Source organism: Cherax quadricarinatus, chromosome 97, assembly GCF_038502225.1.
Source record: "Cherax quadricarinatus isolate ZL_2023a chromosome 97, ASM3850222v1, whole genome shotgun sequence".
NCBI classification, from domain to species: Eukaryota; Metazoa; Arthropoda; class Malacostraca; order Decapoda; family Parastacidae; genus Cherax; species Cherax quadricarinatus.
Window position 1 is genome coordinate 6,528,663 of NC_091388.1, and position 15,501 is coordinate 6,544,163.

General features: G+C 44.2%; 1 protein-coding gene across 3 annotated transcripts in view; it reads left to right on the forward strand.

The window, feature by feature from the left end:
• The first annotated feature begins 2,593 nt into the window (after positions 1-2,593).
• Positions 2,594-15,501, forward strand: part of LOC128704947 (uncharacterized) — a 57,247-nt gene continuing 44,339 nt past the window's right edge. Inside the window, exon 1 of one of the 3 annotated variants that reach the window (XM_070105208.1) lies at positions 2,594-2,728. In XM_070105208.1, the coding sequence (XP_069961309.1) occupies positions 2,687-2,728 (42 nt within the window). In that variant the 5' untranslated portion in view covers positions 2,594-2,686. The other 2 variants (XM_070105210.1, XM_070105209.1) reach the window with 2 other exon arrangements.

A 15,501-nucleotide genomic window follows, 5' to 3' on the forward strand; every position in this document is an offset into this window, starting at 1 on the left:
AGATTATTTCACCCTTCCAGGGAGACCACAGTGTAGTGACCCTTCCAGGGAGACCACAGTGTAGTGAACCTTCCAGGGAGACCACTGTGTAGTGAACCTTCCAGGGAGACCACAGTGTAGTGGACCCTTCCAGGGAGACCACAGTGTAGTGACCCTTCAGGGAGACCACAGTGTAGTGACCCTTCCAGGGAGACCACAGTGTAGTGACCCTTCCAGGGAGACCACAGTGTAGTGACCCTTCCAGGGAGACCACAGTGTAGTGACCCTTCCAGGAAGACCACAGTGTAGTGACCCTTCCAGGGAGACCACAGTGTAGTGACCCTTCCAGGGAGACCACGGTGTAGTGACCCTTCCAGGGAGACCACAGTGTAGTGACCCTTCCAGGGAGACCACAGTGTAGTGATCCTTCCAGGGAGACCACGGTGTAGTGATCCTTCCAGGGAGACCACAGTGTAGTGACCCTTCCAGGGAGACCACAGTGTAGTGACCCTTACAGGGAGACCACAGTGTAGTGATCCTTCCAGGGAGACCACGGTGTAGTGACCCTTCCAGGGGAGACCACAGTGTAGTGACCCTTCCAGGGAGACCACAGTGTAGTGACCCGTCCAGGGAGACCACAGTGTATTGATCCTTCCAGGGAGACCACGGTGTAGTGACCCTTCAAGGGAGACCACAGTGTAGTGACCCTTCCAGGGAGACCACGGTGTAGTGACCCTTCCAGGGAGACCACAGTGTAGTGACCCCTTCCAGGGGGACCACGGTGTAGTGACATTTCCAGGGAGACCACAGTGTAGTGACCCTTCCAGGGAGACCACAGTGTAGTGACCCTTCCAGGAAGACCACAGTGTAGTGACCCTTCCAGGGAGACCACAGTGTAGTGACCCTTCCAGGGAGACCACAGTGTAGTGACCCTTCCAGGAAGACCACAGTGTAGTGACCCTTCCAGGGAGACCACAGTGTAGTGACCCCTTCCAGGAGACCACTGTGTAGTGACCCTTCCAGGGAGACCACAGTGTAGTGACCCTTCCAGGAAGACCACAGTGTAGTGACCCTTCCAGGGAGACCACGGTGTAGTGATCCTTCCAGGGAGACCACGGTGTAGTGATCCTTCCAGGGAGACCACAGTGTAGTGACCCTTCCAGGAAGACCACAGTGTAGTGACCCTTCCAGGGAGACCACAGTGTAGTGATCCTTCCAGGGAGACCACGGTGTAGTGATCCTTCCAGGGAGACCACAGTGTAGTGACCCTTCCAGGGAGACCACAGTGTAGTGACCCTTACAGGGAGACCACAGTGTAGTGATCCTTCCAGGGAGACCACGGTGTAGTGACCCTTCCAGGGAGACCACAGTGTAGTGACCCTTCCAGGGAGACCACAGTGTAGTGACCCTTCCAGGGAGACCACAGTGTAGTGATCCTTCCAGGGAGACCACGGTGTAGTGACCCTACCAGGGAGACCACAGTGTAGTGACCCTTCCAGGGAGACCACGGTGTAGTGACCCTTCCAGGGAGACCACAGTGTAGTGACCCTTCCAGGGGGACCACGGTGTAGTGACATTTCCAGGGAGACCACAGTGTAGTGACCCTTCCAGGGAGACCACAGTGTAGTGACCCTTCCAGGAAGACCACAGTGTAGTGACCCTTCCAGGGAGACCACAGTGTAGTGACCCTTCCAGGGAGACCACAGTGTAGTGACCCTTCCAGGAAGACCACAGTGTAGTGACCCTTCCAGGGAGACCACAGTGTAGTGACCCTTCCAGGGAGACCACAGTGTAGTGACCCTTCCAGGGAGACCACAGTGTAGTGACCCTTCCAGGAAGACCACAGTGTAGTGACCCTTCCAGGGAGACCACGGTGTAGTGATCCTTCCAGGGAGACCACGGTGTAGTGATCCTTCCAGGGAGACCACAGTGTAGTGACCCTTCCAGGAAGACCACAGTGTAGTGACCCTTCCAGGGAGACCACAGTGTAGTGATCCTTCCAGGGAGACCAATGTGAAGTGATCCAAGGAAGGTCAATGTCTCTGTCTCTGTCTGTCTCTCTCTCTCTCTCTCTCTCTCTCTCTCTCTCTCTCTCTCTCTCTCTCTCTCTCTCTCTCTCTCTCTCTCTCTCTCTGTCTCTCTCTCTCTGTCTCTCTCTGTCTCTGTCTCTGTCTCTCTCTCTCTCTCTCTCTCTCTCTCTCTCTCTCTCTCTCTCTCTCTCTCTCTTACACACGAGGGTCATTAAGACTTCCTATCACCTGTACACTACCAGTCAGTAATTCTTTAATATCAGAAATAAAGATCAAGTATACTCTCAGAGTATATACACAGATATATATACATTTAAATACATGTATGTCTCAGTGTATATACACTGTGCTGAGAAATACAGCTGCTTAATGGGGTTGAAGCTCATCTACTACACTAGGGTCATTAAAGCTTCAGCAACCTCACCACCAGACAAGAATACTATAAATACCTAAAGCCGAGATTACAATATACTATGTGTATATACACTGAGAGAAATACACCTCTGAGTGTATATATCTTGTAATGACAGTATATATATATGTAGCAAGGGTGGGCGTGAATCACGCATTTGACACGGGAATCGCATTGGTATCTGAGTTTTGATTGGTGGATGGCAGCTAGGTCAAATGGTAAATGGTTTTAGAAAGAAGGGAGAGTCAGTGGTAGCTGGTGAAGGATGAAGGCAGCACACGCTGTCTCTAGCTGTATACTAGCCATGGTGAGTCTTGTCTCGTGTTATGGACTGATGGAGCCAGTGGATTACCAAAGAACGTAAGAAAGGAGGATCACTGCAGCAGGCCTGTTGGCCCATACTCGGCAGGTCCTCTACAATCCAAAGGTTGACTTTATACGAATACGTTATTGATGGTGTGTTCTAGCGCTTAGTTATTAAATTATAATTGATGGTATACGGGAACTCTCGTCCCTTACACTAGTCAGTGAGGACGGTTGATTAGTGGTAGTTATAAGCGAGAACTTTACCGGCAAATGTAGTACCAGTTGTAAGAACATATTGAACACTGCAACAGGCCTACTGGCCTATGCGAGGCAGCTCCAGTTCTCCCACCGGCTTAAGCCAATTCCTTGACGTAGTGAGGTCAGACACGTCATTTCAGGGAGGAGCAGTGAGACTGAAGATTTGTAACTGTTAGGTGTCTTTGTTGACTAAAATGTTTCGCCTATTCGGTAGGCTTATTCAGTCAGAGCAGGTGTGGAAGTGAATTGATGTAAGTTCATTAAGGTTGGAGAAATGCTTTGTGGTCAGTCCCTCAGCCTGAGGAAGTGTTCAGCTCTAGGGTTTGGAACAATTTGGAGTTGAACTTTCTCCAGGCTGAGGGACTGACCACCTCTATATATTTCTCCAAGGATCATGGACTAATTATATCTTTACCTCACTACCACGCCTGCTGCCTTTGTATTTGACTGAAGAAGCCTATACAAGTGATACTCTATTTTGTCTATTGTATACCACTTGCATCATAGTTGCAAGGAGTGATTGTTAGGTAAGACACATATGCAACAGTTAGGTATCTTTATTTCGAAACGTTTCGCCTACACAGTAGGCTTCTTCAGTCGAGTACAGAAAAGTTGATAGAAGCAGAAGATACTTGAAGACGATGTAATCAGTCCATCACCCTTAGTTTTGAGGTGGTCAGTCCCTCAGTCTGGAGAAGAGCATTGTTCCGTTGTCTGAAACAACGGACAACAGACAACGGAACAATGCTCTTCTCCAGACTGAGGGACTGACCACCTCAAAACTAAGGGTGATGGACTGATTACATCGTCTTCAAGTATCTTCTGCTTCTATCAACTTTTCTGTACTCGACTGAAGAAGCCTACTGTGTAGGCGAAACGTTTCGAAATAGATACCTAACTGTTGCATATGTGTGATAAATGGTTTTGAAAACCGACAAGTTGAAGAATTGAGACACATATGCAACACATGGGAATCTTTATTGAAGAAACGTTTCGCCACACAGTGGCTTCATCAGTCCAATACAAAGTAGAAATGGGTAACTGCAGGTCTGTACCAAGATACCCTTGTGTTGCAGTGTCTGACAGATTGAACATTAAAATGGTATAAAATACCGACAGAAATGGGTAAGGAGAGTAGAAGTATGAGGTAATCAGTCCCTCAACCTGGATTCGATGTGTTCAGTCCATCACTCTTGTAGTAAGTGTAGTAAGTGTAGTAAGAGTGATGGACTAAACACATCGAATCCAGGTTGAGGGACTGATTACCTCATACTAATACTCTCCTTACCCATTTCTACTTTGTATTGGACTGATAAAGCCACTGTGTGGCGAAACGTTTCTTCAATAAAGATTCCCATGTGTTGCATAAGTGTCTCAATTGTTGCATATGTGAGAGTAAGACACATGTGCAACATCTGGGTATCTTTATTGTAGACGTTTCGCCATCCAGTGGCTTTATCAATACAAATTCTAGGACATAACTTGAAGACAGTAGAACTATGTACAGAAGATGAGGTAATCAGTCCCTCAACCTAGGAGTAGGTGCGAACAGCACCATAGTCGTGGGGATATGTGTCTTACCTAACAATCTGTCGGTATTTTATACCATTTTAATGTTCAGTGATTGTTTGGTTGATACGTGTTTGTTTCCACGACCCAACTGTAGAAAGTTGTACTGTTATCCTTTACATTTTGTGGAAAGACACTAATGTACAGTTCAGGACATTTTATTAAAGGAAACGTTTCGCCACGAGTGGCGAAATGTCCTAAACGTACATTAGTGTCTTTTTCCACATCTTGTCGGTATCACCATACCATTTCCTCTTTACATTTTGGCAGGCCGCTACTCCAAGGTCATTTTGCCTTTTGGGTAATTTTTTGTGGGCTCCTGGGGGCAACCCTTGAGGGTAGGAGGGCCTATAACCTAGGTAAATGACTAAACCTTCCGAAGGAGGAAGTGGAAGCTCCAGTCAAGCTAAACGCGATATTTGAAGTGATTGTGCTCGTCTTGTATCAGTTTTATTAATCTCCATCAACAATCTTAATGTTATTGATGGTCAGACGGTATCAGTTACTTAAACTGACCAGTGATGTACTAGTGACCGTCAATATTTTCCCAGGGTAAGGGCGTCTTGAATTATGATAAAGGCTTCTATTCCTGCCATGTCCTCTTGCAGAGGACTTGTCTATTGCAGAGATTTAGTACATATGTTAGACTACATAACGTGAATGACGCACGTTGTATAGCAGCTGGTTGGCGACGTGAAAGAACCCTTGGTCTATCACTTTCGCTTAAGCTTTTATATGTAAAGTAAAAGGACACGAGTGCAACTAATGTGACATTTGAAAGTTAAGACACATGTGCAACATCTGGATATCTTTATTGTAGTAGACGTTTCGCCATCCAGTGGCTTTATCAATACAGATTCTAGGACATAATAGGAAGACAGTAGAACTATATACAAAAGATGAGGTAATCAGTCCCTCGGCCTTGGAGTTAGTGTTCACAGCATCGTGGTGGAGGAGAATCTTTGCTCCAGATTCTCCTCCACCACGATGCTGTGAACACTAACTCCAAGGCCGAGGGACTGATTACCTCATCTTTTGTATATAGTTCTACTGTCTTCCTATTATGTCCTAGAATCTGTATTGATAAAGCCACTGGATGGCGAAACGTCTACTACAATAAAGATATCCAGATGTTGCACATGTGTCTTAACTTTCATATTGTCGGTATTTTATACCTTTCTTGCATAATGTGACATTTATTGTGGCAACGTTTCGCTCTCCAGGAGCTTTATCAAGCCATTACAAACAATACATGGACATTAAAATGGTATAAAATACCGACAGGTTGTTAGGTAAGACACATATGCAACAGTTAGGTATCTTTATTATGAAACGTTTCGCCTACACAGTAGGCTTCTTCAGTCAAGTACAGAAAAGTTGATAGAACATAAGAACATAAGAACGAAGGAACACTGCAGAAGGCCTACTGGCCCATGCGAGGCAGGTCCAAGTCCCTACCGGCTTAAGCCAATGCACCCAACCTAGTCAGGTCAGGTCACATTGACTTAAGGGAGGAACACGGCAACCGACCTGTTAGCACAAGCTATCAGGTCTAACTCACACCCACCCACATCTACTCATGTATTTATCCAACCTATTTTTAAAGCTACACAACGTTCTGGCCTCTATAACGGTACTTGGGAGTTTGTTCCACTCATCCACAACTCTATTACCAAACCAGTACTTTCCTATATCCCTCCTGAATCTGAATTTTTCCAACTTAAAACCATTGCTGCGAGTCCTGTCTAGGCTAGATATTTTCAGCACACTATTTACATCCCCTTTATTTATTCCTGTCTTCCACTTATAAACCTCAATCATATCCCCCCTAATTCTACGTCTTTCTAGAGAGTGCAGTTTCAGGGCCCTTAGTCTATCCTCATAGGGAAGGTTTCTGATACATGGGATCATCTTTGTCATCCTCCTTTGTACATTTTCCAGAGAATTTATATCCATTCTGTAATACGGTGACCAAAACTGTGCAGCATAATCTAAATGAGGCCTAACCAAGGATGTATAGAGTTGAAGAACAACCTGAGGACTCCTATTATTTATGCTTCTTGATATGAAGCCAAGGATTCTATTAGCTTTATTGCGAACACTTATGCACTGTTGTCTTGGTTTCAGATTACTGCTAACCAGAACTCCTAAATCTTTTTCGCAATCCGTAATATTAAGATCTACATTAGTTTATATGTGGCATGGTTATTGTCCTGTCCAACATTTAGAACTTTGCATTTGTCTATATTAAACTGCATCTGCCACTTCTCCGACCACTGCATCAGTCTATTCAAATCTTCCTGGAGTGCTCGAATGTCCTCGTCAGAATGAATTCGACGGCCTATTTTGGTGTCATCGGCAAACTTGCCGATGTCGCTCTTTATGCCCTCATTTATGTCGTTTATGTAGATTGTGAACAGCAGGGGGCCCAACACTGACCCCTGTGGAACACCGCTCGTGACGCTTCCCCACTCTGATTTCTCCCCATTTATGCAAACTCTCTGCTGCCTATTTGTCAACCATGCCTCTATCCAGGAAAAAATTTCTCCTCCTATTCCATGTGCTTTAATTTTCCTCAATAGTCTCTGATGTGGGACCCTGTCAAAAGCCTTACTGAAGTCCATATACACAATATATTCATTACCATGATCTACCTCCTCAAATACCTTAGTGAAAAAAGTTTTGAGGTGGTCAGTCCCTCAGTCTGGAGAAGAGCATTGTTCCATAGTATGAAACAATATGGAGAAGTGACAGGATGGAGCTTTTTATAGCGCCAAGAGGTGAGACGTAGGCCACTAGGAGAGGTAAGAACTCAGAAGTTGAGAAGTCAGGTCCCTCTCAAATCCAGCCGCTCTCACTAGTGGAAGTTGTCGAAGTTGATTGCAGGTCTGTACCAAGATACCCTTGTGTTGCAGTGTCTGACAGAATGAACAATAAAATGGTATGAAATACCTCTCCTAGTGGCCTACGTCTCACCTCTTGGCGCTATAAAAGCTCCATCCTGTCACTTCTCCATATTGTTTCAGACAACGGAACAATGCTCTTCTCCAGACTGAGGGACTGACCACCTCAAAACTTTAAGGGTGATGGACTGATTACATCGTCTTCAAGTATCTTCTGCTTCTATCAACTTTTCTGTACTTGTTAGGTAAGACACATATGCAACAGTTAGGTATCTATTTCGAAACGTTTCGCCTACACAGTAGGCTTCTTCAGTCGAGTACAGAAAAGTTGATAGAAGCAGAAGATGCGATGAATGGTCTGAAAAACCGACAAGTTGAAGATTGAGACACTTATGCAGCATATGGGAATCCTTATCCAGGAAACTCCTCGCCACACAGTGGCTCCATCAGTCCAATACAAAGAGGAAGGCGTAAGGAGAGGAGGAGAATGAGAATGAGGTGATCAATCCCTCAACCTGGAGTCGATGTGTTCAGTCCATCAATCTTGTAGAAAGTACTTTATACAAGATTGATGGACTGAACACATCGACTCCAGGTTGAGGGACTGATTACCTCATTCTCCTCCTCTCCTTACGCCTTCCTCTTTGTGAACATTAAAATGGTATAAAATACCGACAGATTGTTAGGTAAGACACATATGCAACAGTTAGGTATCTTTATTTTGAAACGTTTCGCCTACACAGTAGGCTTCATCAGTCGAGTACAGAAAAGTTGATAGAAGCAGAAGATACTTGGAGACGATGTAATCAGTCCATCACCCTTAAAGTTTTGAGGTGGTCAGTCCCTCAGTCTGGAGAAGAGCATTGTTCCGTTGTCTGAAACAATATGAAGTTGAAGTGACAGAATCGGGCCTTATATAGTGCCAGGAGGTGAGACGTAGGTTGATTTGGGAGGGCAGGTCCTTCTCTAACCCAGCCGTTCTCACTAGTAGAGGTTGTCGAAGTAGATGGTCTGTACCAAGATACCCTTGTGTTGCAGTGTCTGACAGAATGAACATTAAAATGGTATAAAATACCAAGTATCTTCTGCTTCTATCAACTTTTCTGTACTCGACTGATGAAGCCTACTGTGTAGGCGAAACGTTTCAAAATAAAGATACCTAACTGTTGCATATGTGTCTTACCTAACACTTCCTCTTTGTATTGGACTGATGGAGCCACTGTGTGGCGAGGCGTTTCCTGGATAAGGATTCCCATATGCTGCATAAGTGTCTCAATCTTCAACAAATCAGAAGCAGAAGATACTGAAGAAGCCTACTGTGTAGGCGAAACGTTTCATAATAAAGATACCTAACTGTTGCATATGTGTCTTACCTAACAATACATGGACAGATGAACATCAAAATGGTATAAAATACCGACAGGTTGGTAGGTAAGACACAAAGGCAACAGTTAGGCAACTTTATTCCGAAACGTTTCGCCTACACAGTAGGCTTCTTCAGTCGAATACAGAAAGTAGGCAGGAACAGTAGAGATGTGAAGACGATGTAATCAGTCCATCACCCTTGAAGTCGTAGAATTTGAGGTTGTCAGTCCCTCAGCCTGGAGAGTTCAGTTCCATAGTCAGGAACTATCTGAAGATCAAGCGACAGTGCGGAGACTTAAATACTGTCGGAAGGAGAGGTGCATAGTATTTTATACCATTTTGATGTTCATCTTGTCAGACACTGCAACACATGGCCTCTTGGTACAGAAAACACCTTGGACAACCATTTCAAGTGAGAACTGTTGGATCTGAGAGGGACCTGACCTATCAGTGGCTACATTCTCACTACTACTATGCACCTCTCCTTCCGACAGTATTTAAGTCTCCGCACTGTCGCTTGATCTTCAGATAGTTCCTGACTATGGAACTGAACTCTCCAGGCTGAGGGACTGACAACCTCAAATTCTAAGACTTCAAGGGTGATGGACTGATTACATCGTCTTCACATCTCTACTGTTCCTGCCTACTTTCTGTATTCGACTGAAGAAGCCTACTGTGTAGGCGAAACGTTTCGGAATAAAGTTGCCTAACTGTTGCCTTTGTGTCTTACCTACCAATACATGGACACATTGCTCTACCATATTGTATTACTTTTGTCACTACTACTACTACTACTACTACTACTACTACTACTACTACTACTACTACTACCACTAGTGAACATCGAAATGGTACCTCACTAGTATTGCACCTCACTCTGAGCCTTTATATACCCTCTGTGTCCATGTATTGTTTGTAATGGCTTGATAAAGCTCCTGGAGAGCGAAACGTTGCCACAATAAATCTCGCATTAGTTGCACTCGTGTCCTTTTTACATATTGAACATTAAAATGGTATAAAATACCGACAGATTGTTAGGCAAGACACATGTGCAACAGTTAGGTATCTTTATTTCGAAACTTTTCGCCTTCACAGTAGCTTCTTCAGTCGAGTATAGAAAAGTTGATGGTCAGTCCCTCTTCTGCTTCTATCAACTTTTCTGTACTCGACTGAAGACGCCTACTGTGTAGGCGAAACGTTTCGAAATAGATACCTAACTGTTGCATATGTCTTGCCTACCACTTGTCGGTTATTCTACCAACTTTATTACAAAGCTTTATATTTGCATTGGTTACCTCAGTGATGTTAATCTTTGTACCGATCCTTTTGCTTAGCTTCCGTTGTCAGAAATAAGGTCCTGGCCAAGAGGTTGCAGTGCTGATCGTGTTTGACACTTGGTCCAGCACTGTAATCACTCGCTTGGGACGTGATTTATCACGTACTCCGTCTCCAGGGAATAAAAGTGAATTGAAAGAATACCTCCCCGATAGGAATGCGCCCTTTTTAAACCACAAAATGTTAATGTAATTGTGGTCCTGGGAACCAGCAAGTGCAGATTTCGCAGCTCTTGGGAGCACGTAAGTTCCCAGTCTGTGTACGAATGGTATATAATACCGACAAGATGAGAATAAGACACATGTGCAACATCTGGGTATCTTTATTGTAGACGTTTCGCCATCCAGTGGCTTTATCAATACAAATTCTAGGACATAACTTGAAGACAGTAGAACTATGTACAGAAGATGAGGTAATCAGTCCCTCAACCTAGGAGTAGGTACGAACAGCACCATAGTCGTGGAGATTCTGAAGCAGAAGAAAGGAGCCTACCAGTGAATATGCCCTCGTCTGCTACACCTGACGTTGAAGATTGAGACACTTATGCAGCATATGGGAATCTTTATTCAGACACTGCAGCATCATGGGATCTTGTTACAAAGAATTCTTCAACACTTGTTCAACCTTTGGACGAAGACCTACTTCGACTAGTGGATGGTACCACTGTGACGCCGCCGCCTCCTGCTTCGCCTCGCCTAACTACAGTATATAAGCCACGTCTACGGCCCTATGCTGTACATTCTACAAGATTGATGGACTGAACACATCGACTCCAGGCTGAGGGACTGATTACTTCATACTCCTCCTCTCCTTACGCCTTCCTCTTTGTATTGGACTGATGAAGCCAGTGTGTGGCGAAACGTTTCCTGAATAAAGATTCCCATATGTTGCATAAGTGTCTCAATCTTCATGTAAGACTTTGCTTGACCAAGGGGTACAAGACCTCAACAAGGGTGTCTTGAACATTAAAATGGTATAAAATACCGACAGGTTGTTAGGTAAGACACACATGCAACAGTTAGGTATCTTAAATAAATAACAAAAAGGCACAATACCGTGACTGGAACGATACACAAATAACCCGCACATAAAAGACAGAAGCTTACGACGACGTTTCGGTCCGACTTGGACCATTGACAAAGTCACACTAACAGAGGAGGAGCAGGACGGCTATATATAGGCAGGAAGAGGTGGAGGTAGTAGTAGTGGTAGTAGTACAAGAATTGTATATAATACCGATAGGATGAAATGACACATGCACAACACCCGGGCATCCCCACCGTAGACGTTTCGCCATCCAGCCAGCCACTGGATGGCGAAACGTCCACAACAAAGACAACCAGACGCCGCACATGTGTCTAATTTCATCAGTAGATGTAGTAGAAGAAGAAGAGGAAGTAGTACTGGTAGTGGTAGAAGTGGGAAATAAGGAAGACGAGCCAGTCAAATACAAAGGAAGGGGAGCACTGCAAGAGAGCTAGAAACCCACAGAGGGAGAGCAAGCGCACCGAGGTGCGTGAAAGGGGAAGTGGTGAAATAAAATAAAGAAGGAACAGAAACACGAGACAGGAGAGAGAAAGACAACCCAGAGGAGAAAAGGAGAGAGGAAAGGGGAAGAGGAAGAAGAAAAAGAAGAAGAAAAAATGAGGATTCAGGTTAAGTCACGGGTGTTCTGAAGTTTGGAGCATACCTCTCCTCCCTCTACAGATGTTCCTGGTGTCTACTCTATTTCTTGCTCCTCCTGTCCTCTTCAATACTTTGGAGAAACTGGTCGATCTCTTTCTGACAGACTTAGGGAGCACAAAAATAGTGTTAGGCTTGCCGACACTAACAATGCTCTTTTCTGTCACGTCAGAGATCATAGCCATCCTATTGACTGGTCTTCTGCTAAAACTGTCTTCCCTACTTCCAACTCGAACAGTCGCCGTTTAGTTGAATCCTCTCTTATACACAACTTTCCTTGTATGAACCTTAGCCCTGGCTTCGTCTCTGTAGATGCCTTCCTCTCCCACTACATTGTAAAATGCTCCAAACTTCAGAACACCCGTGACTTAACCTGAATCCTCATTTTTTCTTCTTCTTTTTCTTCTTCCTCTTCCCCTTTCCTCTCCTTTTCTCCTCTGGGTTGTCTTTCTCTCTCCTGTCTCATGTTTCTGTTCCTTCTTTATTTTATTTCACCACTTCCCCTTTCACGCACCTCGGTGCTCCCCTTCCTTTGTATTTGACTGGCTCGTCTTCCTTATTTCCCACTTCTACCACTACCAGTACTACTTCCTCTTCTTCTTCTACTACATCTACTGATGAAATTAGACACACGTGCGGCGTCTGGTTGTCTTTGTTGTGGACGTTTCGCCATCCAGTGGCTGGCTGGATGGCGAAACGTCTACGGTGGGGATGCCCGGGTGTTGTGCATGTGTCATTTCATCCTGTCGGTATTATATACAATTCTTGTACTACTACCACCACTACTACTACCACTACTACTACCTCCACCTCTTCCTGCCTATATATAGCCGTCCTGCTCCTCCTCTGTTAGTGTGACTTTGTCAATGGTCCAAGTCGGACCGAAACGTCGTCGTAAGCTTCTGTCTTTTATGTGCGGGTTATTTGTGTATAGTTAGGTATCTTTATTTCGAAACGTTTCGCCTACACAGTAGGCTTCTTCAGTCGAGTACAGTATCTTCTGCTTCTATCAACTTTTCTGTACTCGACTGAAGAAGCCTACTGTGTAGGCGAAACGTTTCGAAATAGATACCTAACTGTTGCACATGTCTTACCTAACAACAAGGGTGTCTTCATGTCTGTGAAGGCCACCTTGTCAGGAAATAAGTTGCTCTTTGCTGGAACCTGTTTCAAACCCTTCCGGGTTTAGTATTTGCCTCCAGAATATTCTGCTGGCAGTTAACGGGACCCAGTTGCTTCGTTAACACAGGAATCGTAGTTAACTGCATTTTTTTAACGAACTAATTGGCAATTATTTCATAGAAAATTTACATTCAATGAGACTACTCGGCAAGGTTCTAATTATCAGTCTCTCGGGTTTGTGCAGTACAGGACACGTATAGTAGTAGTAACCTCGTGTAATGCTCGTGAATCATTGTTAGGTAAGAACTTTATATACCTCAGGTTTTTCACTGTTAATTAGTTTGTATTTACCATTGACCATGTTTGTAGATGAATGGTTCAGAGAACCGACATGTTGATAAATTAGACACGACCTACTTCAACATTGAACACGACCTATGACTGCTGCACCTCTCCTGCCAACGGTTTATAAGCTGCTTCTCGGCACGTATGCCGTATTCTATTCAAGATTGATGGACTGACCACATCGACTCAAGGTTGAGGGACTGATTACCTCATTCTCCTCCTGTTCTTCAAGATTCTCCTTTGTATGGACTGATGAAGCCACTGTGTGGTGAAACGTTTCCTCAATAAAGATACCCAAGAGTTGCACATGTCTAATTTATCAGCATAGACCATACACAACCCGGACATAAAGCCTATGATAACCATACCACGGGCGGGGATAGAACCCGCGATCAGTCTCAAAACTCCAGACCATCGCGTTATAACGTTTGGGTCAGACATGGACCATTTACAAAGTCACACTAACGCAGAGGGAGCCAGTATAGAGGAGCTGGAGAGGGAGGGCACCAAGAGAGGGAGGAATAGTAGTGGTAAAGCTGGTAGTAGTGGTAGCAGTAATAAATTAGGGACTAGTTTTAGTGGGACAAGATAGTGAAGGGTAAAGAGAGAGACATAGGCATTTACCACTTGTTCCATAACTACAGTAATTTCAACTGACGAATGGCGCAGTTAATTTGACTTTTATAATCATGGAACGTTAAACCTTGCGGATTATACCGCATGTGGGGGAGATAAAGGCATTCGGGCTCAATTCGGGGAACTGGAGCACAGATAAAATTCTCTGTATCAAGAGCCCCTCTCCAGCATCAAGGAACCTCTTGAGGGGAGTTAAGCTATGAAATTGATATTAAGCACGGCTACATTTATAGCTTTAATAGCTTCCTTTAGCTTCTCTAGTGAAGGTTCGTCTTGTAGCTTCTGACGAGCAGTGGTTGAGGACTTAATGGTGAAGATGCATCTCTCAAGGAACGTGGGAACACAACTTTACGTAAGAACTCGAGTTCAGATGATGTGAACTCTGGACAGTGCTGTATGGCCGTTGTGGTTTAACGCTTCTTATTATAATAATGGGGACTGGAAAGTAAGAGTATTCTTTATCGTGTAAACACGATACTTGGCTCAACCACAGATGACCAGGAGCACGAGATTAACACACGTCGTGAACACTGACGTCAGATCTGTCTGCCGAGTGCAGTTTAAAATTATTTCACGTTTACCTTCAGTAATCATCTATGATTCGCGAAATCGTAATGACACGATTGGAAACAAACTATACTACGGGTGGGGTTTGAACCTGCGGTCAGTCTTAAAACTCCAGACCGACGTGTTAGTCACCGGGCCAGACGCGTCGGTCTGGAGTTTAGAGACTGACCGCGGGTTCAAACCCCACCCGTAGTATGGTTCTTGTGTAGTTAGGACTTTAACCACCATTGATGGGCAGGACTTAGAAATTTGGCAGTTTTAATGTACCAAATTTTTAGTGTATTTAAAGGTTTGAGGCGGTTGATGTACGTGGTGGTGGTGGAGGATGTTGATAGAAGAGTGGTGACTGAAGAACAAAGGCACAATAGTGACGAACAATGTTTAAATAACCCGCACATACGAGAGAGAGAGACTCGCAACGTTTCGGCTGCTGTTGGAGAATCATAAATGGTTATAACATGGTAATGACAATGTTAGTGTGCGACATTAGTATTCACTGGGGTGAAGACTTGGCCCCCGTCCCTTCGACACTATATTGTCCAAATCTAAGCTAGTCCAGAACTCTTGCCTTAAATTTCTCAGATGAACGTAAAATGTACCATTTTAAACTGTATAGCTAACCGTCAAATTGTGAATATTTTTAAGCGGTTTTTTGCCTAACTATTAAAGCCTGAGAAGAAAAGTTATATTCATCTTCATTCTCTGGATTATTTTTTTTGTACAAATGTTAGAAAACCAGCAAGTTAATAAGCGAGACGCTTGTAACATTTGCGTATTCTGAAAACTTTTCGCCACGCAGTGGCTTCTTCAGTCCGATAAAGGTGGAGGATCAGTAGTTTGAGGTAATCAGTCCCTTAATTTGTTAAATATGTAAATCTGTTTGAATATCGTCAGTCAACTTGTTCATGGTTTAAAACCTGACTGATACACGGTCAAGTCTGCAGGTCATCTGTACGATGTGGTGATTAATTTATATATAACCTTTTACACC